The 26946-nt window shown below is 40.4% G+C and overlaps 1 protein-coding gene across 7 annotated transcripts in view; it reads left to right on the forward strand.

Moving 5' to 3' along the window:
* Positions 1-26946, forward strand: part of TNRC6C (trinucleotide repeat containing adaptor 6C) — a 178027-nt gene that overhangs the window by 104091 nt on the left and 46990 nt on the right. For 6 of the 7 annotated variants that reach the window (XM_090061612.1, XM_090061614.1, XM_090061616.1 and 3 more), the window contains one exon: positions 14685-17276. In XM_090061612.1, coding sequence (XP_089917738.1) covers positions 14685-17276 — 2592 coding nt within the window. Of the gene's footprint in view, positions 1-1385; positions 1528-14684; positions 17277-26946 lie in introns of those variants that run through there. The other variant, XM_090061617.1, reaches the window with a different exon arrangement.

Below are 26946 nucleotides of genomic sequence, written 5' to 3' on the forward strand. Positions count from 1 at the left end.
CTTGTAGCTGACATCAAATGAAGGTGATGGTGCAAAACAGCCCCTCTGATACGAAAGCTGCATTTAAATTGACAGAAATGAGTACAAATTATGCTTCCCTTAAACCATGTTTGTAAAAACGAAAAAGGACGGGGTCAGCCAGGAGATTTTATTTTCAAGCTTCTAATTCTGTTTGGATTTCAGTTTTGCCTACCCAGTTTTCTGATGTGGTTATAGACATGTGGAAATTAAAGATATTTAAGTTTTTTAAAAAATGAGTGCTGTTTAATAATTTTTATTTGGTCAAAATACTACCTTTGCCTACAAATGTGACAGTGATAATTACCCAGAGGTGTTAAATAGGAGCAGGAGTTCTAAGAATGCAGCCAGAACGTTAGACCCGTCAGTAAAACGCAGTCTAATTTGGCAGATAAAATAGGTCAGATAAATATCTGACAAGAATCTTAACAACAAACTTGAATTTAGTATGGAGTTTAGTGGGTTTTGGGGTGGCGGTGAGGGAAGCAAGGCAGAAAAGGAAATTGCCGTGGTGGTGATTTGCTTTTTTTAAACAACAATACTGCAGTGGTATGTAGATTGCTTTTTATATATACATTTATATAAGTTGCTGTGTGTGTCTATTAATGCATGATGTTGTTTAGCTCCTGAAAATATCAAGGCTGCCCTGTTTTTTGTTCACACTGCATACAGTCATAAGTCTGCAAGATAACCACTGGTCTCCAGCCTGCAATTATTAAAGGATTTTTCCCTCTCCTGCATTGGAAGGCAGAAAGCAGCTTGGGCCGTGATGTATTGTTTTGGGCGGCTGTTCTGTACGTTTATAAACAACAGAGGCTTTGATTAATATGCTCGCATGTTTGCTACTTAGATCTTTTTAGATAGAGGCCGGGAAGTAATTAAGAATTTGGCAGCTGGCCAATTTACATATGGGACTTGTTCTGAATATTACAGCGACTGCTGGTATGCCAAGTGTCTAGAACTGTTGTCTAGAGAGAGGAGGAGGAAGGCACGAAGGAGGCAGGAATTTATTTGCATGCAGCCAATCGGCAATATGCGGTTGTTCTTTTGGCTGACTTTCAAAAACAGAAGAAAAGCAGCTACGGTGCTAATTGTAGCTAGGTCCTGAAGTGAAAATGTTTTGTGACAGTTGAAAGAATTTAAAGAGGAAGGAAGATCGGTTTAGTGTCAGCTGCAATTAGATAATCAAAGCTTAAAAATCCTACTCTGCTGATACCTTAACCTAGAGTTAAGGGGGCTGTGGGTGGGGGAAGGAGGTGGGGGGAGGGCGCCCTGTGTGGAGAGGGCATTTTCAAAGCCAGTGCAACTAAGGCCCGACTGAGCTTGCAGGTTGTCTGGGCGCACGCTTGCACTGAGAGATTTTCTTGGCAGCTCTACAGGATGAGGCTCACACTGTACACAGCCGACATATTGAAGCTGAGAGCCCAGGAGAACATAGATGCAGGAGTAGAGACAGCTCTGAACACAATGTAGCGTCTCCTAGGATGGTTGGGCGGCACCTTTCCTCAGGTATTTCATTACCCATCAGCCCTTTTTAGAGCCAAGAAGACCCAACCCTGAACAAATAGCATCTGCTTCTGTTAAATCAATTTATTACATAACATTTCAGAAACAGAGCAGCAGCACAGCGTCCTAAGCTTTTGGCTGCATTTCAGGTTGATAAAATGGCGTCTTCGCAGAAAGAGCTGCTTGCTAAAGATATGCTGCACTGAGCAGAAAAAATGAAATTATTTGTCACTTTCTACTGCTGGTTTTGTTTTGGAGAGTTAGCATTTAGTGGAATCCCCACTATTAGTGAGAAATGTTTCTTCTGCTTCTTTTGTTAATGCATTTAAAAGGCTTTTGCATCGGAGAAAACAAGCTGTGCTTTAAATGTCGTAGTGCAGAAAATTATAATAGGATAATAGGCTTTTCCTCGGGGTACTTTATTTTGGGGGTTTTTTTTTTTAAATAAACCTGTTCTATTCAATGCTCCCAGCTCTTTTCTATCTTGTTCACTGCATATGCCTTTCTAGCAGGATTTGGCAGCTCAAATGTTTATGCTGTAAGTGTTCTTTGGTGGAAATTTTGGCCACAGAATACTCGAAAGATTTCAGCTTGGGACTTTAAATATGAGAGAGTTTTAAGCCAGCTTCTTGACTTCCCTCAAATGTTGAAATTTGCTCTGACCGCAGACAAGTTCCGATAGAATCATTTATTTATGTATCTAATAATTTTAACTAGTAGCACAAGAATTCAAATGTTAATACTTCATGCTGCATCTCATTCTTTAAAATTACTATTCCCATTCACTTTTTATCGCATAAAAATGAGAGTACAGTTGAGCTAATCTTTGAAATGTTTGACAAGTCCTATTTTAATTGATGAAGATAAATAATTTTTAGATATGGAGGCAAATCACTTGATTGAGCTGTTTCGTATTTTGTGAGAGACCCAATTTTATTCTTTTCCCCCCGATTAAGAGTTATAAACTTTAGTATGTTTATACTGTGAATTAAAATCCGCCACAGAATTGATGTCACTGGCCTTTTAGGATTTTTCTGTGTAGCATGTCAAGGAGCAGAAAGATCTAAGAGGCATTGTTTGGGTGTAAAATGCAAAACAAGCCAGTGAACAGAGTTGTCATTCTGCTGATGGAGAAGGGGAAATAAAGAATAAAACCAGGCAGCAGGTGTGTCCTCCTCCCCCTTTGTAAATAGAAAGCATGTCATAATGTTAATACAGGTTCTCTTACCCCAGCCCCCACCCCTTCCTCCTTGCCCCCTTTTTGAAGAAGTCTTTAGACTAAGGCCATAATGATCTGCTACACTTTTTTTTTAATTAAAAAATAAAATAAAATAAAACCTTTTAATGTGGCACCTAATCTAATTGAGTATGGGCCAGTCCAACACTCACAATGTCCCCCTGCTGTATTTCTGTAAATTGGCTAACCTTTCTGTTATAGTATTCCATGAGGTTTCATAATTGTAATTCACTTGAATTGTGTAGGATGAACAAATGGACGTTTTTAAGATTCAGATACCAGAGACTGTTATTTTTAGTAGAATTGAATTAGAAGAAACCGCTTTTGAAAACCACCATGATGTAAGGATGTGGGAGGGAGAGTCTAACTTCTGACTAGGGTGCCTGACTAGGTTACAAATATTTTGCTTGTAAAAATGAACGTGTGCATAAAAACCTTACTTGCTCTTCTCAGAGTTTATATTTGCAATTTATTTGCTTTTCATGATGCTGCCAAGCTCTAAACTAATTTTCTAATTGTTCATGCTAATTTTGGGATGTTGGAGCCAAAAAGTGTTGGCTTCTGTTTTGGATGCGTGCTAAATTAGAGTTGCAAACTATATTTGGTCACAGTTTGTAATAATAAAAATATTATCTATTTTTTTTTCTTTGTTTAGGTTATGATTGAATTATTAGTACTTACAGGTAACACTGACCGAACCTGTGCCCTTTCCAGGTAGCCTCTGCAAACTCCCTCCACAGTGCTTTTTTGATGAACTGCTAATCTTGAACTGCCAAACACCGGCTGTTTTTGGGCAGACGCTGCCTTTGGGTGTAGAAACGGCCAACGAGAAATCACACTCATTTTGTTTCAGTTGTTTTCAAAGGTGAAATATTCATAGTAAGTTTAGTGTTTAATGCAGTAGCTGCTGAAATTTAAAATTATTTAATTGCCTAGTCAAGATTTTTTCCGTTACTCTTTTAGAGAGTGGGAGTCATTTCTAAAAATCTAGCCCAAGCTTGGTTTCTAACTTGCTGTGCATGCATTTGGCATATTAATCTATGTATACTAACAGGGTGGTTGTGAGGTTTTAATTTTAAACGCAGAAAGTATTTGCACTTACCTATCTTGGTGCTAGCATAACATTTTTCTATCAAGATTGGTATGATTTAACAGATCTTATTTTTCAAGCAAACTATTATGAAGAAGATGCATAGCTTGAAATCATGAATATAAAGTATTATTTGAAAATCAATCACCCCTTCAATGGTCTCTTACTAATAAGACTCTTGGATGTCAGATAACTAGAGCAAATCATTTCCTGCTTCTCTTGTTGTATTTAAAATGATATTAGTTTGCAAGAAAAACAAAATCCTGAAATCCTTTTTTTGCAGGTAAATGAAAGAGTAATTTTTTTAAATAATCCTTTGAATTGGAGTTTTTTAATAAATGTTTGGCAGTGCTTATTAACTGTTTTGCAGAAGAGGGGGAGGAAGCAAGCTTAATTTTAAAAATAAGTCTTTTGTTGTTTCAAAAATATGGAAAGATACGTGAAGGATCATAGAAAATTATGGTAGGAAGGGACCTGGAGTGGTCATCTAGTTCAACCCCCTGCTCAATGCAGGACCATCCCCAGCTAGATCATCCCAGTCAAGGCTTTGTCTAACTGGGTCTTTAAAAAGTCCAAGGATGGAGATTCTACAGCAGGGATGGGCAAAATATGGTCCGCGGGCCGGATGCAGCCTGCAGAGAGAGCTGTTCTATCTGGCCCGCAGGACCCCTAAAAAAATTTGGAAAATTAATATTTCTCTGCCCTTGGTTCCTGTCAAAAATGACAGGAACCAAGGGCAGTAGGACCCAGGGACGCCCAGCAAGCTCCAACAACAGCGGGGCCTGCCCCCCCAGCTGGAAGCCCCTTCCGGGGTTTCTGGGCTGGGAGCACATGGCTGCCCTGGTGTGGGAAGCTCTGGTAAGTGGTGGGGGGACCCTGGGCAAAGAAGGAACGCGGAGGGCGGGAGTGGCCCCTTCCCTCCCATGCCTGGTGCCCTGTGCTGCAGCTGCTTGCAGCCCAGGTGGGGCTGCCTGTGCCTGCTCCAGACAGCCCCACATGGGTTGTGAGCGCCTGCAGCGCAGGGCACCGCACATGGGGCAGGTGAGGAGCCACTTTTCCCCATGCTTAGCACCAGCCTCTTCCCTGCTGGTGAGCAGGGGATCGGGGCTGTGCACTGCCCCCCACCTGTACTGCAGAGGGAGGGGGCACTGAGATTGAGCAGGCAGGGAGCAAGTGGGAGCACAGGGCCCACACTGGTGTCCCGGGGCCAGTGCCAGTGGGGCCCAGAACAGGGTGGCAGGAGCGTGGGGTCCCAGCTGACAGGGGCTCTATGGAGCCAAGCCACCTCCCCGCTCCCTGCGGGTGCAGCCCAGCCCAGCTCCACAGATCCCTGCCAGCCTGTGCCTCACTTTGGGCCCCAGTGGTGCTGGCCCTGGAACATTGGTCCCGAGACATTGGGACACCAGTTGAGGGATGGGGCACCTGTCAAGGTGCAGGACTACCCATGCAGCCCTTGACAGGCTGCCAAAACTGAGTAAGTGGCCCTCCACTCAAAATAATTGCCCACCTCTGTTCTATAGTCTCTCTGTGTAGCCTGTTCCAGTGCTTTACTACCTTCCTAGTGAGAAGTATCTATCAATTTTTCCCAATATCTAACATAAACTTCCCTGGCTGCAACTTGAGACCATTGCTCCTTGTTCTGTTATCTGCCACCACTGAGAACAGTCCAGCTCCATCCTCTTTGCAACCCTCCTGCAGGTAGTTGAAGGCTGCTGTTAAATCTCCCTCAATCTTCTCTTCTTCAGACTAAATAAGCCTGGTTCCCTCAGCCTCTCCTCCTAAGTCATGTGCCCCAGTCTCTCACCATTTTCATTGCCCTCTGCTTGAACTGTCTCCCTCCCGTTATTCTTCCTGTATTTGAAAATTGGAGTCCTGGTAGATGGAGTAGGATTCCTTGGTGCTCCTTACGTTACTCAGCTTTGTGGAGTGGCTCCCTGGCAGTCCAGACAGAATTGCTGTGAAACTTTGCTGACTCGCTTCTGGAGGCTAAAACAGCTCTTGACTCTCCCCAGAACCAGACTCCGTGTTTTCCTGTACCTGGTAGCAAAGTGACAGATGTAGTTTGTCTCTTTCACCTAAGAACTTACTTGTTTTATTTTTATGTACTTTCTTCTCTTGTATTCTTTATTCTTTATTAGTTTTGTGGTAGTAGCCCATTAAGGATGAGGACAGTTGCACCCCCTTCTGCTCCCCCCTCCCCCCCCCCCCCCAAGGCTCCCAAACCACCATACCCTTCTTTTCTTTGACTTAAAAGATTGTTGTCAAAAGAAAGCTTTTGATAGCAATCTAAGTCTGCACTTTTGGCTGTCTGTATCACCGCAAAACCACCGAGTTACATTTGAAAGTAGTTTTAAGAACCATTAATGCTCCCCAAGTACAGCAAGTGGGCTGGACTAGTTTTCATAATTTAAACCTCCACAGGACTAGCTTGGTGAGTACTTAGCTAAGTTGTTTGATTTTTTGCTTCATATTTCAGAATCGTATTTCACATTTAAAAAACAAATGCAGTATACCTGCTGTGCTATAAATGCCTTGCTAAGTGGAGTTGGACTTAAATGTCCTGTTTGAATTGGCCAATTTTGGTTTTCAGAAATTTCAGTGTATTGCATGTGAAGGTTACCAGGCCAAAACTGGTGGCACCTAAAATTGCATATATATGGTACAGGTAGAACACCATGCATACCTGTTTTATGCTGTCTGACTGGTTTCAACCCTAATCTAGGGAAGCTACTTTTTGAGATGTCACTTGTCATTCTTTAGATACAATCAGTATAAGTTCATTCCTCTGAAATGTATATTGAGTCAGCACTGACTCAATGTAAGAGTCTGCTGTAAATTATTTTTGGAGCTACATGCATGTCTGTTTGCTTCACAGAGCTAAACAACCGGTACAAGAACGTGTCAGGAGTTCATTCTCTAATTTCAGCTGAATTACTCCTTACTTGAAATTTAGTCTTTGCTTGGCATTTATGGTTCTCGTACTTCTGACCATTTTTTCAGAACCTCATTATATAAATGGATCATCTTTCTCCCCCTTTTGGAGAGTCCCTGAAATTCTCCATTAATGCCTAGCCCATCATCCTTAAACTTCATGTGGCCAATAAGTATTCTTGACCTTTCCTTATAAACTTTCCCTTCTGCATACCTTCTCAGTAACTATTAGCAGTACCATCAGTTTCCGAGTTACTTAAGCATATACGTTGGATATAGCTTTGATCGATGCTTTCAGTGAAACGGCTATTCAGGCCATTTGTAAATTTTTCAGCCTTTGTTTTTCAACAACAATCACTCTGTTATGTGCCCTATCCTATCTGTCCTATCATCCAAATCCTCCTAATTGTATATCTTTATACAGCCCTTTCTTTTTTTTTTGCCTTGACTACTACTACAGGTTTCCTTCCCTTTTTCTCAGCAAGTCTGTTCCAGATGCTTCTAGACGTGTTTTTCTGACCATATCATCCCATCCCAAGTCCCTCCACTGACTCCCCTTCACCTCCTCTTCATATGTAAGCTCTTTGTCTTTAAGTACTTCACAGCATAGCTCTGCACTGCCCGAGTGATATAACTTTGCATGATGTTAATTTCCACTGGAAGAATTCAACACCTTTATCACGGATCAGCACTGCTGTTACCAACTACCATGCTTTCTCCTATACTGCCCCTTGTGTGTGGAGAAAAGTACTTGATAAAATCTCTCAGTTTTGTAGTGTTGCCTGTAAAACCAGACTTCTGATAATTGGCAAGCAGGTATGATGAGTTGTGACTATTTGTTATCCCCTTTTTTTTATATTTCCTGCTCCTTTATCCCTCTCTCTCCGACACACACACACACACACACACACACACACATTTACCCCAGTTAAAAAAAAAAAAAAAAGAAAAGAAAAGCAAAGCCATACTACAATACATGCAGTTACAAAGCTGTAACACTTCTTCCCCATATTCATTTGTAGATTGTAGCAGCAGCCCCAATCCTTTGTGTCCAGATTGTAAACCTCTTCAAGGTAGGGACTGGTTTGGGACTTCTTGAAGCTACACAATGGAAACGGCTACAAAAAAGATAAAATTATTTCCTAGCTAATAATAGCATTGAGGTGGGAACCCTCAAGCTTCCTTCTGTATTATTTGTCTTTAGTAATGCAACTTTATTACTTTTGGTCTTTATCAATAATAATCTTTTCATTAAAAAAAGTAATAGAATTCACAGCAGAGCTTTGCAATTGTGCAGAGTAGTCGGAACCAATCTCTTCCATTATTTATTCCGATCCAGTTGGATCTGTTCTCAGTGTCTCCCAAGTAGTCAGGTTTGAACTGAGACACTGTGAAAGAGTGATATAATGTCACAGGTTACCTTTTACAGTCTTTACGCTTTGAGGTACAGACATTGAGGCACGGGCTTGAAGGTATCCATAGCAGGGGGTTATTATAGCTATGATGTCCCAACATGGTCCATTTACCTCATAGAAGTGAGTCTTCAACTTTTAAGTCACTAGCATGAGTGACGATCTTGATGGCAACCATGTTGGTGCATCTTTAGAAGAAAACACGGCACAGATCAGAGTAAATGTTCAGGGATGAAACCTGCATTTGGAAGTCCAAAGGTTTCAGGGCTCAGGTATCTAAAGACTTCTAAGAATTTAAATCTATATAAGGAAGAGAGCAAATAGCCATGGTTTTGAGTGCGACTTCTCCCTAATAGATAATTAAAATAGTACATTGAAAAAATAAGTCACAGGTGTTTAAACATACAGTTTTACAGTGTGAGAAATCTTACTAGCAACACCACAGTTAAAGTGGGTAAATACTAGGCTATGTTGAAGATGAGTTGCCCTTGAAACAAATTTCTCTTAGTATTGGAATGCCTACCAGAAGATGCAAGCAATGAAGTGGATGGTTTATCATACAAACAAATTGCATTTGTCATACAAATAAATGCATCATTGTTGGTAGTTCCCTGAGACAAGGATGTCAGCTTTCCAGTAAACAAGGAAGTCCTTGGTAAGTCTGTAGGTAACTGAGGAGGCCAGTCTGAGATCTGCATGTTCAACTGAAATTGTGGCAAATAGGTCCAGAAGGAAGGAGTTGATCCCAGTGATTTCAGCTCACAGCTCTTTACCTTTGTCTCTCTGACCTATCTGCCTTCATAGCAAGGCAGGTTTTCTCAAAATAATCAATGCCTTATAATAAATCATGGTGCCACCGGGGACGATTTAGTGCTTGCACCTCCCAAGTATTGATGTTAATATCACATTTCTTCAGACTGACTTTCAGATTGACTTGAATCTCTTCTTTTGCCCACATCCTAGAGCAAATGTTATGCTGAATGTATGAATATATATTGTGCATCCAAAATATCTCGTTCAGAGTATGCTGTTTCTGTCTTAAATTTCCCTTAATACCCCATCCACAATAAGGTACTTCCCTTTTTTAGAAAAATCCCTAGCTTATTCAGTTCAAAGGTACATTGTATTCTGGAAAAATACAAGAAGATGGAAGTCTACTGTATGGTCATGTCCAGACATGCAGGGGTGTGTGGTTGCAGCAGCCCAAATAGTAGTGGCATGAATTCGTGCTGCTACTTTGTGCCTCAGTGCATGCCCCTGCACACACACTTTGTCGCAGGACACATTGTCCTACTTTGGGCAAACTGTCTTTGTCCAGCACCTCCCAACTCCCAGCGTGCTGGGACAGCAGGGGCACAAATGGAGCAGTAGAGATGCTACCAAGCCTCCGTTTGTTCAGGCAAATGCTATGTTCCCATTCTCTGAGCCGCTTTTTTCATCATAGCGCTTTTTTTTTGCCATTGGCACAGAAGTGAAAACCACAGTTTTAAATTTGGCGCTGTTTTTGTCTCCTCACCACTGATTGGCTGAGGGGCCCTGGTTGACCACACTGCTTGTGCTGATCATCAGGGAGACAAAAACAGCACCAAGTTTAAAACTGGTTTTCACTTCCCTGCCAATAAGGAGTGACCCGAAAGTGGGGTCTCTCCACCAATCAGCGGCCTGGGTAGGGCTTGGGTGCAAAGGGGAACCTGCAAGATTAAAGGAGCTGCAGCGCAACCCAGTTTTGCCATGAATCTGGTAGGGCCCTGCCTACACCCACATTCCACCGATCGGCTCCTTCCAGCATTTTGCCTAAACTATAAATATTGCCAGGACAAGATATGTCATAATGTAAATGTTAAGAATGCCTAGTAGTTATCCATTTCATATGTAATACCGAACAGACCTGATCTGGAGACCCCAGGATTATGCTTTTTGAAGATAGTCTTTCTTTTCCTCCTCCTTTGATGTGTATAAGTAGGTTTTGTATACAAATCTACTGTTGCCTTTTGAAATTCAGTGTCCCTGAGAGCAATGAGATGCTTCCAACAATACCCATAGTAACTCATGTCTTAGACATTCCTCCAGTACAGGGATGGAAGGACGGTACATTTATACAATATGATTTTGACCTGACAACTAGATTTCGCATATAGCTTGACAGAACCATTATTTTTACGGGATGTTGCTATTGGCTGATATGCCAGAATATGATACCTAGACCAGGACTGTCCAACTGGCAGCCTGTGAAGGGCTAAATTTCACCCCTCCCCCCCCCCCCCCCCGGGCTTTCACCCGGCTGCTTTTCGCCCTGTTGCTGTAATCCAGGCTCCCCGTCTCTCCTCCAGCTGCCACTTCCTCCCTCTGACTCAGCAGCCGAGGTTGTGCTAGCATGAGGTGTTGAGGGTGAGTCCAGGACCAGAAGGAGAGGGCAGAGTGGAGAAGAGAGGTTGCATATGCATATTGCAGCAGTGTGGGGAAGTGGGTACCATTGGTGGCATGTGTTGCAGCCATGGGGGATTTGTACTTGTGCACCCATGTGGTGCTGTGGTGTGGGGGTGCCTGCATAGGCAAGTGGTACAGCAGTGGATAGGGGAGTGCCTGGGTGTGACCCACGTGGCAGGTGACTTAGAAGTTGGACACCCATGATGTAGACTATGATATCTTCATTTTTCAAGTAGCAGGTTAGTATAGCTCCATGGTTCCTGCTATTTCCCCCCCACACCCTTCTCTGGAATCCCTGTTGAATTGTCTTTGCACCAACTGTTCAGTACTTCCATACTATAAAAGAGTATGCACAAAATGGTAATAGGAGCTACTTTCTGACCCAAAACTTAGGTGAACCAAAATTGGATTTCTATATTGAAATTCCATGACTGATAAGTAGCCTTCAGCTTTTCTGTGCTGGCTTCGGGGAAGAGCAGCATTTTTAGTAATGGGTTGTGTTTTTGTTTTGCTCTGATATTTGCCCACTGGATATGCTGTCGGCTCTTTCCCATTGCCAGTGAATAACTTAATGGAATACAGAATACTCTGCGTGATTTCCTAAGCTGCCCAGTCCCAAAGTCCTCTGTAGCTGTCTTTTAATGTCTGGTTTAATTGGAGGTGAGGTATTCAGTAGTGGAAGAAAATTTGTTTAATTTGTACTCTGTAGAAGAAATTGAAGAAGTGGACCAAATTAACATTAAAATGTACATGGTTCTCTAAATATTTGCTAATATTAACAACATTCTGGATGGATTAATAGAAATTGCTAAAGCAGTTAAAAAATTAAAAGCTACTCCAACACTTACGTAAAGGTTACATGCTGGAATAGACTCCTAAAAAAAAATAGTGTCACTCATCACATACCCCCATTATGTAAGTAAACAAAATAAGTCATATTCTAAATTTGTTTGCACAAAGCCGCTTACTTTCCCCACAGACAAATTAGATATATCAGATTACTTTTGAGAGTAGATCTCCCCAAATTGACTTGCAGTTCCTGCAAACCTTTACATTTTGCAGAAACTGCAGACATCTATACATGTGCAGCAGGTTTGGGAAGGGGGGCTTTAATTAGAGCGGCTTTGAGAGCCACTCTTATTAAAAGCGCCTGTAGCATCACATGTATTCAGCGTCCTGCACTTCAAAATGGCAGCAGGGCGCTGTAACTAAAGCTCATTTGGCGAACTTTAGTTAAAGCGTCCCTGCCACCTTTTTGAAACATGGGGGTGCTGAATGCACATGACGTGGAGGCTTCTGGAGCTGCAGCAGACTTGATTAATCAAGTCTGATCCAAGGCATGCCAATTTGCCCGTGACAGAGCAAAGGTCCATCACATGTACGAGTGCCCTGCAGTTGTTTTGTGGGAAGGCAAAGGAACTGGTCACAGTATAAGGTGTTTTTTCTTCCCTGCTCTTACAGAAATAGTCTTGTCAAGTTTCAGCCAGATTAAATTGAAGTTTCCGAAAATGGACTTCGTGTGGAAATACTTAAGTGTCCATTGGTGCCCCTTTATATTTATCGCTGCTTTATGGTTTTGTGTATTTTGCAAAAACTGAAGAAGCTTTAAATTAATGTCTTAGAAATTAGATTTAAAATTACAGAATTTATTAACTTTATCAAATGACATTTTATCACATCAGTGGGGTAGATGCACTTGATAATGACAGACTGATGGGAGGTTTCAGTTGAGATCTCTTAATATTTGGAGGTATAGCAAGCAGGGCATTTGGATTTGGAGAATGCCGTGACCTTCTTTGAGTGAATTTTCTAAAAATAGATTCTCATGTTGTGTTGTGCTTTGTACAGTCAACATAGAAAGTAGTTATTATGTTTGGGGTATCAAGTTTTGTAACAGCTGATTAAAGGAGTTGCATGGACCCATGAAATGGCTGTATGATCTGAACCAGAGAATGCACAGTGTATTCCAAGTGAGAATGAGCCTTGCAATTCTGATTTCGGTATTTGAGCAAACCATTTTTCAGCGTCCGTATACTGGATAAGGTCATTGGCAGGATGGTGTTAGTTGATACGACATTTGGATCTTTCCATTGTTTGCTTCTGTATCATTTTGCATTTTGATTGATTTGATATCAATCAACAGCGAGGTTTTTCCAGTATAAATTGAAGGTTATGCACCATTAATTTATTTAATCAACATATAAAAAATAGTACACCAAAGAAAAATGTGTATCCTAATCCTGACTGGTCAAACCTAAGATTTATCCGTATAGAGTCTATCATATTTTTATTGTAACATAGTATTGTTTTATATGTAAAAATGAAAATGTTTATGTACTTTTATAGATCTTTTGGATATTAGAAAAAGAAACTATTTCTTGGCTATTTTCAGTTACTAGACTGACTAGTTCTGTATGCTGGCATAGATTTTAAAATCCGCTGAAGCATAATTGTTGGCAATAGACTATCTGTGAAGCCTTATCCTTGGCTTTATCTTGGCTTATAGAGTGCATAGCTATTCAAAACAAGCTATGTGTATGGCACTAATAGTCTTTGTTTTCTGTAGAGGTTTTTTCATTGATGACATAATTATGCTGGCTGATTCTGTGTGCTATAAATAATTCAGACTGTCTTTTAAGTAAAATATTTTGGAGAAGTTAAAAATAACATCTAGCACTTCTGCATTTTTTCTTACCCTTCCTAGAACTTGCCCTGCAGTAAGTGTCCCTTGGATAAACCTAATGTTGTACAGAATAAAATTCTTATCATGAGAAAGTGAAGGGAGATAATAGCATAATTATTTATGCTGTACAGAAAAATTAGGATGGGTAACCTTATCTAAGACTTTATAACCTTGGCTTGTCTCAGGTTAACTCAGTGTACTCCAGCCATACCCACTCTTTCCCCAGATCCTCAGTGAAATTTGCTTATATATGGGGGTTAAGTTATATGTTGGGTGAGGGTGGGGGTTGGGAAACTGGTGCTACACTTCAGCACAAGTACAAAAGTAACATTTTCATAGGTTTTGGAGATGAAATGGATTATAATTGCAAGTTTAAATGATGGGTAACATCTAAATAATGTAAGATCTACATTGCATGACATAACCAAGATGTTTTCTTGAACTTCATATTTTGCTCTACGGGAACAGTTTGTTAAAACCACACTGATACCATTATTATATTTGCCTTAAAATAGCTTGCATCTCATTTAAATTGAGTGGGGGAATTTTTAAATCGGGGATTAATTTAGTGTTTCGTTACTGTACATATTTCTTGTGGCAGACTTGTTTTATCTAAGTAATACCTATTTAAACGTATTACGTGAAAAATGTAATTTAAGTTCTGAAGTAATTGTTATTTATCTGTCTTTCCTCAAACTTACCTGAAATATTTAAAAAAGACAAAACTGAGTCAAATAACTGAGACCATTAATTAAACAGAATAGCAAAGCTCTGAACAGCATTCCTCTTTCTTAAATTATTTTGGATCTGAATATAGAATTTGTTACCTTTAAAAGTTCTCCTGGATGCAACTAATTTCTGATTCAGAGGTATTGTAATTAAAAACCTTTAAACTTCCATAACTGTTGTCTTTATTTTTGGAAGCCCCAGTTAATGAAATGTAAAAAAATTTAAAACAACTGAATGCCTACATATATCGTTTGCTTATTAATTTCAACTGGCATGACAAACGATACAAAATATTTTACGGTATTTGGTCGGCTCCAAAACAAAACTTGTGTTTTGTGATTTTGATTCAAATATTAGCTGTATGGAAAATATTAAGAAATTGATAAATCACTAGTTAAATGTTTGATTGCATTTGCTCCTGTTGCAGCATTATAATAAAAACATGTTTCAGCCAGAAACATAGTAGGTGGTTAGTCTGATGCACAAGATTATCTTATATACTTCTTTATAAAGTATTGCAGTCCATATTTTAGCTTGATTTTAAGTTTAGCGTAGAATATTGTATCTCACTCAAAGTAAAATGTACTAAGTGGTAGTTTTTAACAAATTTTGAATGCTGACTGATTTTGTCTTTTGTCTAATCCTTTGCAGATCTCAGTCACAGTGGATTGGGAGACCATTATGAAAATTCCCACTGGGGACAGCAGCCCACTTTCAGAAGTGAAGGCAACTGCAGTTGGGATAAAGTGATAATAGACAGGACTGACAAGGAGGCGTGGCCTTCCATTACAGGAACTGAGACTGAATCTGCCTCAGAATGTACTACAGACACTGACTCTGCCTCCAACTGTGGCTCAGAGAACAGTAGCATGGCTACAGGGAGTGCCCAAGGCAACTTCACTGGACATACAAAGAAAACTAATGGCAATAACGGCGCCAATGGAGCACTCATCCAAAGCACTTCTAACCAGAGTGCCCTTGGAGCTGGTGGAGCAAATGGTAATGGAAACTCAGCCAGAGTATGGGGTGTGGCCACAGGCTCCAACTCTAGCCTAGCTCACTGCTCTGCCAGTGGTGGGGATGGAAAGATGGACAACATGATTGGAGATGGTAGAAGTCCAAACTGCTGGGGTGCTTCCAACTCAAATGCTGGCATTAATCTTAACCTTAACCCTAATGCCAATCCAGCTGCCTGGCCTGTACTCGGACACGAAGGAACTGTGGGAGCAGGCAACCCTTCCAGTATTTGCAGTCCAGTCAGTGCCATAGGTCAGAACATGGGCAACCAGAATGGGAACCCAACAGGCACCTTAGGTGCTTGGGGAAATTTGCTGCCGCAAGAGAGCACAGAACCACAAACGTCCACTTCTCAGAATGTGTCTTTCAGCGTACAACCTCAGAACCTTAACACTGATGGACCAAATAACACTAACCCCATGAACTCTTCACCAAACCCTATCAATGCAATGCAGACAAATGGACTGCCGAACTGGGGGATGGCTGTTGGTATGGGGGCCATCATCCCGCCCCACCTGCAAGGCCTTCCTGGTGCTAATGGAACATCAGTTTCTCAAGTCAGTGGGGGCAATGGTGAAGGAATGGGCAATTCAGTGTGGGGGATATCCCCAGGTAATCCTGCCACAGGAAACAGCAATTCTGGGTTCAGTCAGGGGAATGGAGACACTGTGAACTCAGCATTAAGTGCTAAACAAAATGGATCCAGCAGCGCTGTGCAAAAGGAAGGAAATGGAGCAAGTGCATGGGATTCAGGACCTCCAGCAGGTCCTGGGGTACTAGCATGGGGCAGGGGCAGTGGCAACAGTGGTGTTGGTAGTATGCATTCTGGAGCTTGGGGCCACCCCAACCGTAACACCAGTAATGGTGTCAATGGTGAATGGGGCAAGCCCCCAAACCAGCATTCCAATAGTGACATCAGCGGGAAAGGATCAACAGGGTGGGATAGCCCTAGTGTTACCAGCCAGAATCCTGCCATGCAGCAGGGCAATGAACAAATGAACTCTTGGGCCAAAGCTGCAGCATCTGGCACCACAGCTAGTGAAGGAAGTAATGATAGTGGTGGATGTCAAAATGAAGGCAGTACCGGGAGAGAAGGAGCTGGAGAGGGCCGAAGGAGAGACAAAGGGATGATAGACCAAGGGCAAGTCCAGTTGCCAAGGAATGACCTTGACCCAAGGGTCCTGTCCAATACTGGGTGGGGACAGACTCCGGTAAAGCAAAACACTGCCTGGGAATTTGAAGAATCCCCAAGGTCTGAACGAAAGAATGACAATGGGACGGAGGCCTGGGGTTGTGCAGCTACTCAGTCTTCAAACTCAGGGGGGAAGAATGATGGGTCCATCATGAACAGTACAAATACCTCTTCAGTATCTGGGTGGGTCAGCTCTCCACCTGCAGCTGTTCCAACAAATACAGGTTGGGGAGACAACAACAACAAAGCGCCAAATGGCCCAGGGGGATGGGGAGAATCAGCAAGCTCTACTGCTGTTAATAATGCTGCTGCTGCCAAAAGCGGCCACGCTTGGAGTGGGACCGCAAATCAGGAGGACAAATCACCTACCTGGGGTGAACCTCAGAAACCCAAATCTCAAAATTGGGGAGATGGACAGAAATCAAATCCAAGCTGGACTTCAGGAGGTGGAGATTGGGCAGATTCATCATCTGTCCCTGGACACATGGGTGATGGGAAGAAGAATGGATCGGGATGGGATGCTGACAATAGATCAGGGTCTGGTTGGAATGATACTACAAGGTCTGGGACCAGTGGATGGGGAAATGGCACAAACACCAAGGCTAATACAGGTACAAGTTGGGGGGAATCGTTAAAACCTAGCCCTCAGCAAAACTGGGCTAATAAACCCCAGGATAACAATGTGAGTTCCTGGGGAGGAGCTGCTTCTGTTAAACAGACTGGGTCAGGATGGGTTGGTGGGCCAGTGCCAGCCAAACAAAAAGATAACAGTGAGGCAACTGGCTGGGAAGAGCCTTCGCCACCATCCATTCGCCGCAAGATGGAAATTGATGATGGTACCTCAGCTTGGGGCGACCCTAACTACAACAACAACAAGACTGTAAACATGTGGGATAGAAACAACCCTATAATTCAGAGCAGTACCACCACCACTACCACCACCACTACCACCATTATCAACACCAATATGGCTGAACCTCAGCCGCTGCACCAGTCAAGTGCCCAGCCCAACCGGTCCCCACTGCTTGGTCCAGGTATGAAAACAATTTCATTTTCCTTTAAGACAGAAATGGGACAAAATGGAAATAAGTTCATTGTTATTTCTAATGTATGCAATTACGTTTACCTATCTTCTAAGCCCTGTGTACACATTCTGATACTAAACAGCAACTTGGGTATATGTATCATTAATATGAGTAATGGTACAAAAATGAGAACTGGTTGACATTTTCCATTTCTTCAGCTTGTAATGTAATTTAACAATTTATTGTTCACTTTTTCAGGCTGGCTTTAAAAAGTTATAATCATACAGTTTTGTGGGCTGTATTTATTAAAATGAAAAAAAAAAATACAAATACGTTCTTAACTTCAGAGCTCTCAGTTGCTCTGCAGGAAATTTGATGATCTGAGGGATGCTTTGTATTACCATAAATGGGTCAACAGAATCCAGGTGTGAAAAAGAACTCACTAAATTGTGTGTACTGGGGAAAGGATGGGGGGCAGGATCTGTGGTCAAGGGCCCTTGGGCTAAGATGGCAGTAGGGGAAATCTTGGGAAAGTCTATACTCACTTGTCTTAAGTTGGTCAGATTTGCTTCATAAGATGCACATGTGGAAGCTAAGTATGAATTCAGTGAACTCAAGAAAAAGGGGAAACAGCATCAGTTCTCTCAGCAGTTTTGGAGTAAAAGTACTGGTCCTGAATACATCGATCAGAAATTAATTTTGGCACAGTAGTACTTACTTGACTAGTTTTGCATTCTCCATGTGTCAATTTTTAAAGACCCAGGAAGAAGAATTGCTGCAATACTATTAAAGTGCATTAGGGATTTTTATTTTTTGTTATTGTTACAGCAGCATATAATGTAAACTGTCCGTAAGAAATACCTTTTTTTGGGTATCTACGTCTAGAAACAGATGTTACATTTGTTCCTGAACAAGTTGTGCTTGTGTTTATCCTGGAATTGGCATACACACACATCATACTTCCGTTACTGAGTGGTTGAATGCAGTGCAGTATTTCTACCATCAAGTCAATGATGCAGTCCTGGGATAAATGTAGAGATGTACTTTGCATTATTCCAAAATAAATTGTTAATATTTCTTATCTGGGAAACTCTTTGTAGGATTTACTTCAAACCAATGGACATGAACTTCTGAAATTTCACTTTGTCCCAGAATAAAATTGTTTAAATGTGATGTCTGTTTACAGTCTAGTAGACTTAGGGTATTATTTGTTGAGGTATTATAAACAAAAACTAGCCTATGTAGATTGGCAAACAGTTCAGCTCCATTTCTGTTACCTTTCTGATGTTGTACATATTTGGTACCCTCAGTAATAATTAAATACCTTTTTTATTAATTCTTTGGTACCTGGGATCAGATTGTCTTTGAGAATAAGCACTGAAGTAGAGACAGGTAAGGCTTCTCTAGGTCATAGCTATGCTACACAGGTAGGCAAAAGAGCATGTAATCTTACTTTTTTCCCCCATTTATGGCAAGGTCTAGTCTGCCTTCGTTGAATTAAGGCAGGGTAATTTCATGCATGCATCCCAGAATCAACCCCTTTTCCCCCTTCTCCCCCCACCCCCATTGTCCCCCAAATACAGGTGTCAGAACGTGCAATAATTCATCTATTACTTTGTTTCTGTAACCACCTCTTACTCTCCCAATGAGAAGGTAAAAGCTTAATGGATTTATATCTTAAACCAGGTAGTCCATTATGTCCAGCTCTTGAAATCACTTGGGCTAGTCTCCAGTCTTAAAAGAACTATTCCATTGGACAGTTACCTTTGCACAGACTTGCTGATAAATCTAGAGGTTTAATTAGGAAGATCACTATTTTTATTTTTCTAGCTAAAGGCATGATACAAGATGCAGGAGTAGTTAATGTATATATTATTCATATCCCCTTCCCCCCCACTGTACTTGTCTGCCAGGTTGTGATTATTTCAGGAGGAAGGCTTCAGTCTTCTCGAGCTCCATAATCTTATACTGAAGTAGTTTTTTATTCATTTGCCAGCCTAAAAAGAATAATAATTTGGTCACATTCCCTGGTTCCATGTAGTAGTTGTCTTAAATTACCAGATTCCACTCAGTTTGCTTTCAGTGAAATACCGTTTTATTGATTAAAGAATAAGAGGGTAGGGAAACAAAGTTAGATCCCTTAAGAATAATACCTTTACAAATTCTATGGAAAAATCGTTAGGCTGGTTGAAGCTTAGTAACAGTTTTTTTTTGTTAACTGCCTAGATTTATAGCCTGACAGAAAATGGTCTGCAGCTTAGAGCTCTATAAACTTGATGTCTTGGTCATATAACCCATAGTGTCTGACAGCTGTAAACATCCACATTCTTCCTGCTCTGCTTTTCATGTTCAGGCATCAAAAATCTCATTTGTAATTCTTCCTGAGCTTGATATAGAAGTACTTTCCTTTCCCCCTCTTTTAAAGTCTGTTAGCTGCCGTTTTGTCTCTCCGTCAGTGCCAAATCGAAATATCTGAGACTAACTTGAGCTTGTTAATTGTCAAGCCTTGTTGGGTAGCTCTGGAAGGCTGCACATCCCAAGTAACACTCTTCTTTACTTTTGTGTCTAATGTGGTCATCAGCATTCTGGGCTATTGTGTCACTCTCACAAATTTTAAACATTATTACGCTGACAAGGAAAGTTTCTGCAAACTTTGATTATAATCCAAATGCAAGTTTTTGGGTCATATATGGAAATAGGTATTTTTCCCTAATAAGAGCGAGTGTTGTAGGGACAAACAGCAAGGAATAGGACAAAGTAAAGACGCACTTTTAAAATAAAATGTACCAGAAACGCTGAAATCTATGTATTGGAAATACCATATTTTCTCACGTACAATGTGTGACTTTCCCCCAAAAAATCAGCCCCCCAAATTGGGTGTGTATATTAAGCAGGGAAGCTGTTTTCTTCACTAGAAAAGAATCACATCTGGAGACTCTGCCTGCCATACAGGTGTCGAGGTGGCTGCCACTTGCATTTGCCTCTGCAAGTTTGAAGGGGCAAGGTCCTTTGTTAACGCTCTGGCTGAGCACTGTAGCATGTGCCTAGAGCACCTAAAGAGCTGCTGGTAGTACCTTGATGAGGAGTGTGATGTGGAAAGTACACTTTATTTACAGGAATTCATATCAAGAACTGGTAATAGTAAAAAAGTACCAGTTTTGCTATGTCCTTGTAATGGTTTGGGGCCTAACCTCCTCTTGGGAGCACAGAGCATCCAGGAAGGGTGGTGTTCCTGGAGACGGTCTAAGTGAGGCAGCTGACGCAACAAACATCCTGCTGCCTTACAATTAACATAGCAAATCTCACATAAAGTTGGTACCATTTATAAGTTAGTTAATTGCTAGTATAAAAAGGCTGTTTCTTTTTTAGAACAGGGAATACCACTCGCTCACAGTCAAAAGTGAAAAGGTCGTTTTCAAATGATGCATATTTCATGAGTTATAGTTATTTTCCATTTGCATCAGGGCATGAAAAGAATATGATAAAGATTTGTTTTTATTTTTAAATTATATTTTAACCTCTAACAATTGCTTTCTTTATGAAGCAGACTAATTTTTTTATTGACGTATATAGGCATGTGTTGAAAATTAATGAATGTTTTATACTAGAATTTCTCTAAACATATATTTTTTTTCTAATCCAGCAAAGAAAAATATGATGAGTCAAAACTCCACTGACAGATTGAGACCAATAAACCAGACATTTTTTCACTCAAAAACAGTTTTTCTTTCTGTTATAATGAATCTTTGATAGAGGAAGAAAACTACTAGGAAACATTTTTAGGTCTGCAAAATAAGGATAACTTCTTAAACACTATATAGAAGGCCAAAACACAGAACTGATGACCTTTCAGTATATGTTAACTAGGAAGCTTTGTGTAACTTTTCCACAAGGCTGGCTAAGCTAAGAGATTTGGGATCAACCACTAAAGTGCACATTTTTCACTTGTTTCACCCTGTTTGAGAGTGGTGCACATGCAGTGAGTATTTATATTGGTGAAACACTAACCATAAATCGCTTGGGTGCTACCCATCATGCCATTAGCTTGGGAAGGGAAAACTCTATAGCTGTATCTCTGCAATGATCCCCTGCGCCTGGGATGCTCAGTCCCCAGCCCACAGGCCGAGTCTGGCTCACAGTGCTGTCATCTGGCCCACAGGTCTCCGTGTGGGTCTAGAAGTTTGGCAGTGAGGGTGTGGTGGTACCACTCCCCAGCTTCCAAATTTCCAGACCCATGGGGAGCCCCAGGCCCTGCGCATTGGATTCTTATTTGTATTGTTCATGTGTTATTATTTTCTGGTTCTAGACAAATATTGCTAAATGATAACTTTCCCTATATATTTATCACCTCATTGTACTTATTACTCATGTTTGTACCCTTTCTGGCAGAGCTCAGGAGACTTTTATTTTAAGTGAATAATAAAAAGTGCCTAGAACATCAAAAACTATACTTGTCCATTTAAGGCAGCTTTTCCATATCGCCCTGACCAAGTGTCTCCAAATGTGACTAGAGATGTGAATGCCTGGGAAAAAAAACCCAGAAAAAATCAGGGAAAAAACTTTTTTTTCCCAAGGACTACTTTTGTTTTTTTCTGAAAAATTGGAAAATTGAAAATTTTGGAAAAATTAAACCAAAAACTCCTGTGAAATATTTTCTTTTAGAACAATGAATAAAATGTTTAAGACAAGGTATTCATATACTGCTACCCTTTACTCCTCAGAAATGTTTTCTAATAGTTATATAATAAGAAGACTTTTATGTAAGATTATCTACTGTATCAGATCATTACAGTTCCTGCACACCGAGAACAAACAGTACAGTACAACTCTCAAATGCAAGAGCAAGATGCATTTCTGCCATTTTCACAAGAGAAGGAAGCAGGATTCAGTGCCTTCTTTGCTTGTGGACTTCCTCTATTGTTGACTTTTGATCTAGAGGTTGGTGGATTTGCTTCTGTCCTCCTGACTAGGCCTCAAAGGACTGGGAGTAGACAGTGGCAGCAACATCCATTCATTCTGATAGAGATTAGAAACAAGGAACTTGTTGCCCTGCTTGCTCAAAAGCCTCGCGAGAGGAGACAGAACAAGTCTAAAGGTTTTGGAGTTGGAAGGAAGAAACCTGCCTCCTCCTGGCCGTGTGACCTTGAGATCCACAGAGGTGCAGAAGGAGCACAAAGGAGCTGAAAGAAAATATTCTTCTTTATTGAAAGGTAAGAGTTTAGATTTTTCAGAATTCAGTATATTAAACTATATTTTAGCTGCATTAGTAAATTTTCATAACCTGTGTAATTCATAATTGAATTCCTACTTATCTGATGTTTTGTGACAAATCACCCAACCTTAGCAGTGAGGTGAGGCCTGCAGGGCAGGGAAGTTGTTCAGAGTTAACTCTGAGGAGACCTCTCCTCCATCCATTACGGAATTTGTGCATGCTGTAGCTTAGTGTTTATATATGCAAGCTAATCACTAAATTACATTTTTCTTTTTTCTCTTTCAGCAAAATGATGCGACCAACTTCTAGCATATGAAAGCATTTCCACGCTGCAAGTTATTCTGAGAAAAAAATGTGATTTGCAGTTACTGTTGAATGAAATCTGCATTTCCAAATGCTACTAGGATGACCAAACACATCCTTGTATGCAAGTGTCCTGCAGACATTAAAAAATCCTTCATGGGTGTAAGTGAGGAAGAGGAAGATCATGATGATGAAAGTGCAAGTAGCTCTTTCCAATGTTCTCAGTCGAGAAGTCGTCCTGCTGCTGCTGCTGCTTCTTCTATAACATCAGCATCACAAAGGGTTGCCCAATCAACATCCTCAAGTAAACAAATATTGCAACCAACTGTATACAAAAGACTCTCAATATGTAGACAAGATAACACCTGAAGATCAGGAAAAAATTGACCAAGCTCTTGCAAGAGCAGTATATTCTTCTGGGAAACCATTGTCAATACCTAAAAATGCATACTGGCAGGAAGTTTTAGACTTACTAAGACCATCATACTGTTTGCCCAGCAGACATTCTTTGAGCAAGTCAGAATATGAATGTGTAATGCAACCTGTGCAAGGAAAAATCAATGAAGCACTGTACCTTGAAGTGCTTGCAGATGGATGGACAAATGTGTGGGGAGAAGGAATCATAAACTTTATAACACCTCAACCAGGTTTTTACAGAAGCATCGAAACAGGAGAGAACAGGCATACTGCAGAGTATATCAGTAGTAAAATATGTGAAGTCCCACAGAAGATTGGGAGTGGTAAAGTATTTGCTTTGCTGACTGACAGTGCAAGTAACATGAAAGCAGCATGGGAGATCATAATGGATAAATATCCACATATTACTGCAATAGGATATGCATCCCGTGGGCTAAACTTGCTTCCTAATGACATCATGAAGTTGGACAGTGCAAAAGATCTATAGAAGAGCAAAAGGAGTTATAAAACATGTAAAAGCTACTCGTATTGTAGCTGCAGTCTTTAAGAAGCAGCAGGAAGAAAAGAATGCAAAGAATAAAATAGTGACACTCAAACTCTAGTAGAACTAGATGGGGTGGAGTGGTAATCCCTATTCAAAAGTTTACTAAAAAAACAAGCTCTTCAAGAAACAGTAATAATTGAGGATCTTAAAGTACTCAGAAGTGTAAGGAACACTGTACTTGAGGAGGATTTCTTCTGGGTTCAGCTGCAGAACTCCCTGAAGATCCTAAAACCAATTTCTTCAGCAGTCACTGCATCTGAATCAGACAGTGCACTTTTGTCAGACATTCCTTACCAAATGGCCCAGATAAAATCAACTATTTTTGAGAATCTAAGTGTAGCTCTGCTTTCAAGTACAGAAGAGAGAAAAGTGAAAGATTTTATTAATAGATGAAAAGAATTTTGTTGCCAATCAATTAATGCTGCAGCAAATCTCTTGGATCCAAGAGTCAAAGGCAAAAATGTTAGTGATGATGTTAGTAGTGCACTGCTACTGCATTAGACTGGATTACAAAACTAGCAACACAATTTAGGACTTGATGCTGGAAAGGTACTTTCAACTGTTGCAGAGTAAAGAACATCTTCAGGTCCAGAAATGCAGTCTGGGACTCAGCCAAGCATATCCTCCCTGCAGCATGGTGGCAAGACCTTTGCACGACACAGCCTCTGACGACTCTTGCTTCAGATTCCTGCATCTTCTGCATCATGTGAAAGAAACTGGTCTATGTTTGTAAATACTCACACCAAATAAAGAAATAGACTAACATGTGAAAGAGTAGAGAAGCGTGTCTCAACCCAGGCAAACCTTCAGTTTTCAGAAGTCCACAAAGATGATAAAAATGAAGAATCAGAAGAAGCAAAAGCTGCTGATAGCGATAGCTCAGAAAATGAGACTGATTAGACAAAGTTTTATGTAGCAAAATTTGTATTGAGTGTCTTGAGGATTTTTTTCCCTTTTTTTTTTTTTTCTCAGCTGTCCTGTGTCTGCTTGGCACTGTGGAGGAGAATAAGTCCAGAATACATAATAACTTTTTTGTTTTACTATGATGGTTTCTTCTATTTTCAACTTTAATTTTTGCCTGCTTCTCATAAACTGACAAAAACTAAGAGAAGCTAGGTTCCTTGAGAGTTAAGCAGCTTGCAGCTCCATTTGTAACAAACATTAAAACATTTTAAAGTAAATTCACTTAGTAAATTTGTAATTATTGTCTGAATAAACTGTACTTTTAAATTTAATAAATTATACCAAACATGATAATTTTATGAGCAAACCAAGTTGTACGTAATATATTTTATGTTCTTAAGGTAGCAAAGTGAATTTAGAGCTGTAAAGGGTGCTAAGAGAATAAGTACTGCATATATTTCAGTTTCTCCCAAAATTTCCCTTCTGTTCTGGGAAAAAAAAAAAGTTTTTTCCTCATGGTTTCAAAATTTCTGGAAATTTTACATCTCTAAACGTGACCTAAAGAGTACTACCTCTAAGAGTGAAGTCAGTCTGGGTCTCCTGTTTGTTACAGTTCTTTGTGCCTCTGTGGAAACTAACAAGAATACAAATTAATGTTGTTTGCATAATTGGACAAGAAACAGATCTGAAATCACAGGCTACTTTCACATGGACTTCCAAGCTTTTTTTGTGTTATTGTAAACCTGTGGTTTAGAAGTTGGTGATCAAGCGATTTAAGTGCTATGATTTGAAAAACTTAAAGCTGAAGGAAGAAATTCCCCTGAAGAATTTAAACTATATGACCAAGCTAGAAACGTTTCTTTTTTTAACTAATGCAAAAATGAATTGGTATGTCTCACTGATGAATCCTGACTTACTATGCTACAGCCTTGCTAACAGAGAGACTTCCTAGACTCCTGATCTAATCAAAGTACTGAAGACAACTGAAAGCATAGAGGACAAGTCAACTTTAAAGGCTGCTTCAGCAGATAAATGTAGAAACGGCCATTTTTTTTATAGCTTAAGACGTTTTCATTTATCCTCATCAGTTTTTAGTGCAAAACTATATGAAGAAACATTTTAAGAAGAGCCAGCATTTTAATTAGGCCATATCTTAAGTTTCTTTTAACATAAAGTTTTTTTGTGTGTAATCTCTTAGGTTTCTAAAAACAGAACTAAGAACAGAATTTCCATCTCATGGAACTGTAATGAACCTCCTCACAGGTGATCAGCACAGTTTGAACCCAGGACCTTTAGCTCCACAGCACAGATCTCGACCACTTAAGCTAAAGGAGAAACTGGTAATAGTAGTAGGCTGTTATCCTCTGCGTGGACCATCCAGTAAAAGGTGGGGAAGGGCATGTCCTGCTTTACCAGTCACTTGCATTACATTTGCTAGACTGCAGAAGAATCTTAGGAATCTTGAATTCTGTTCCTGGACTAGAAGAAGCATCTTAATTGCAAGACAGGGCACTCATGCAAAAAACATTGCGACCAGGGCCAGGCCAACCATTAGGTGAACTAGGCAGTCACCTAGGGCACCAAAATTATATGCAGAACAAAACTTGTTTCTGAATTTGCAGAACTGAAAGCACGAAAAGCAAAGTTCAGATTTTTTCCACAAATGTTTGTGAGGATTTTCCTTTAATTGTATATGTATTATAATTTTATTGGAGTTTTTGCAATATAATTGGTTAGGGTTAATGAAAAGTGTGAAACGATACTTTTTTGTTTTTATTGTTTTATTGTTCATTTCAGATATCAAATAAGTACATGTAAAAGTTCATTCTAGACTTCTTATTTTCCTCTATGCTGGAAGGAAAATAGTTGTTTTATTTATGTGCCGAGGTACACATTCCTTCTCGGGTGCCAGTTACCCTTGGACCGGCCTTGATTGCAACTCACTACCTCAGACTTGGGTTTGTTGTGTGAAGACCATATTTATTCCAGGCATTACCAAAAGAAACCCTGTACAAACTGTTTCCCTACTTATAATTAATTAGAGCTGGGGTTGCAGGCTTGATCTGGCCTGTGGAGCAGAGGCTTTGGCTTCATTTGACAGCAGGGGAACTCATGCTTTACCATGGCTAAGTAAGCAGATAGAAGCAGGAGTAGAGAGAAGCAGCTGGGTCCTAGTGCTAGCCAACTGGAAAACATTGCTGATTCCTGAATTAAGGGGTATGGAGCTTTATCTTAGTAATAAAAGCTGTTCAATGTACCTGGTTATGTGAAAGAACTAAGAACAAAATGTATTGCCTTTT

Source organism: Crocodylus siamensis, chromosome 8 (genome assembly GCF_052110815.1).
Source record: "Crocodylus siamensis isolate JL-2025a chromosome 8, ASM5211081v1, whole genome shotgun sequence".
NCBI classification, from domain to species: Eukaryota; Metazoa; Chordata; order Crocodylia; family Crocodylidae; genus Crocodylus; species Crocodylus siamensis.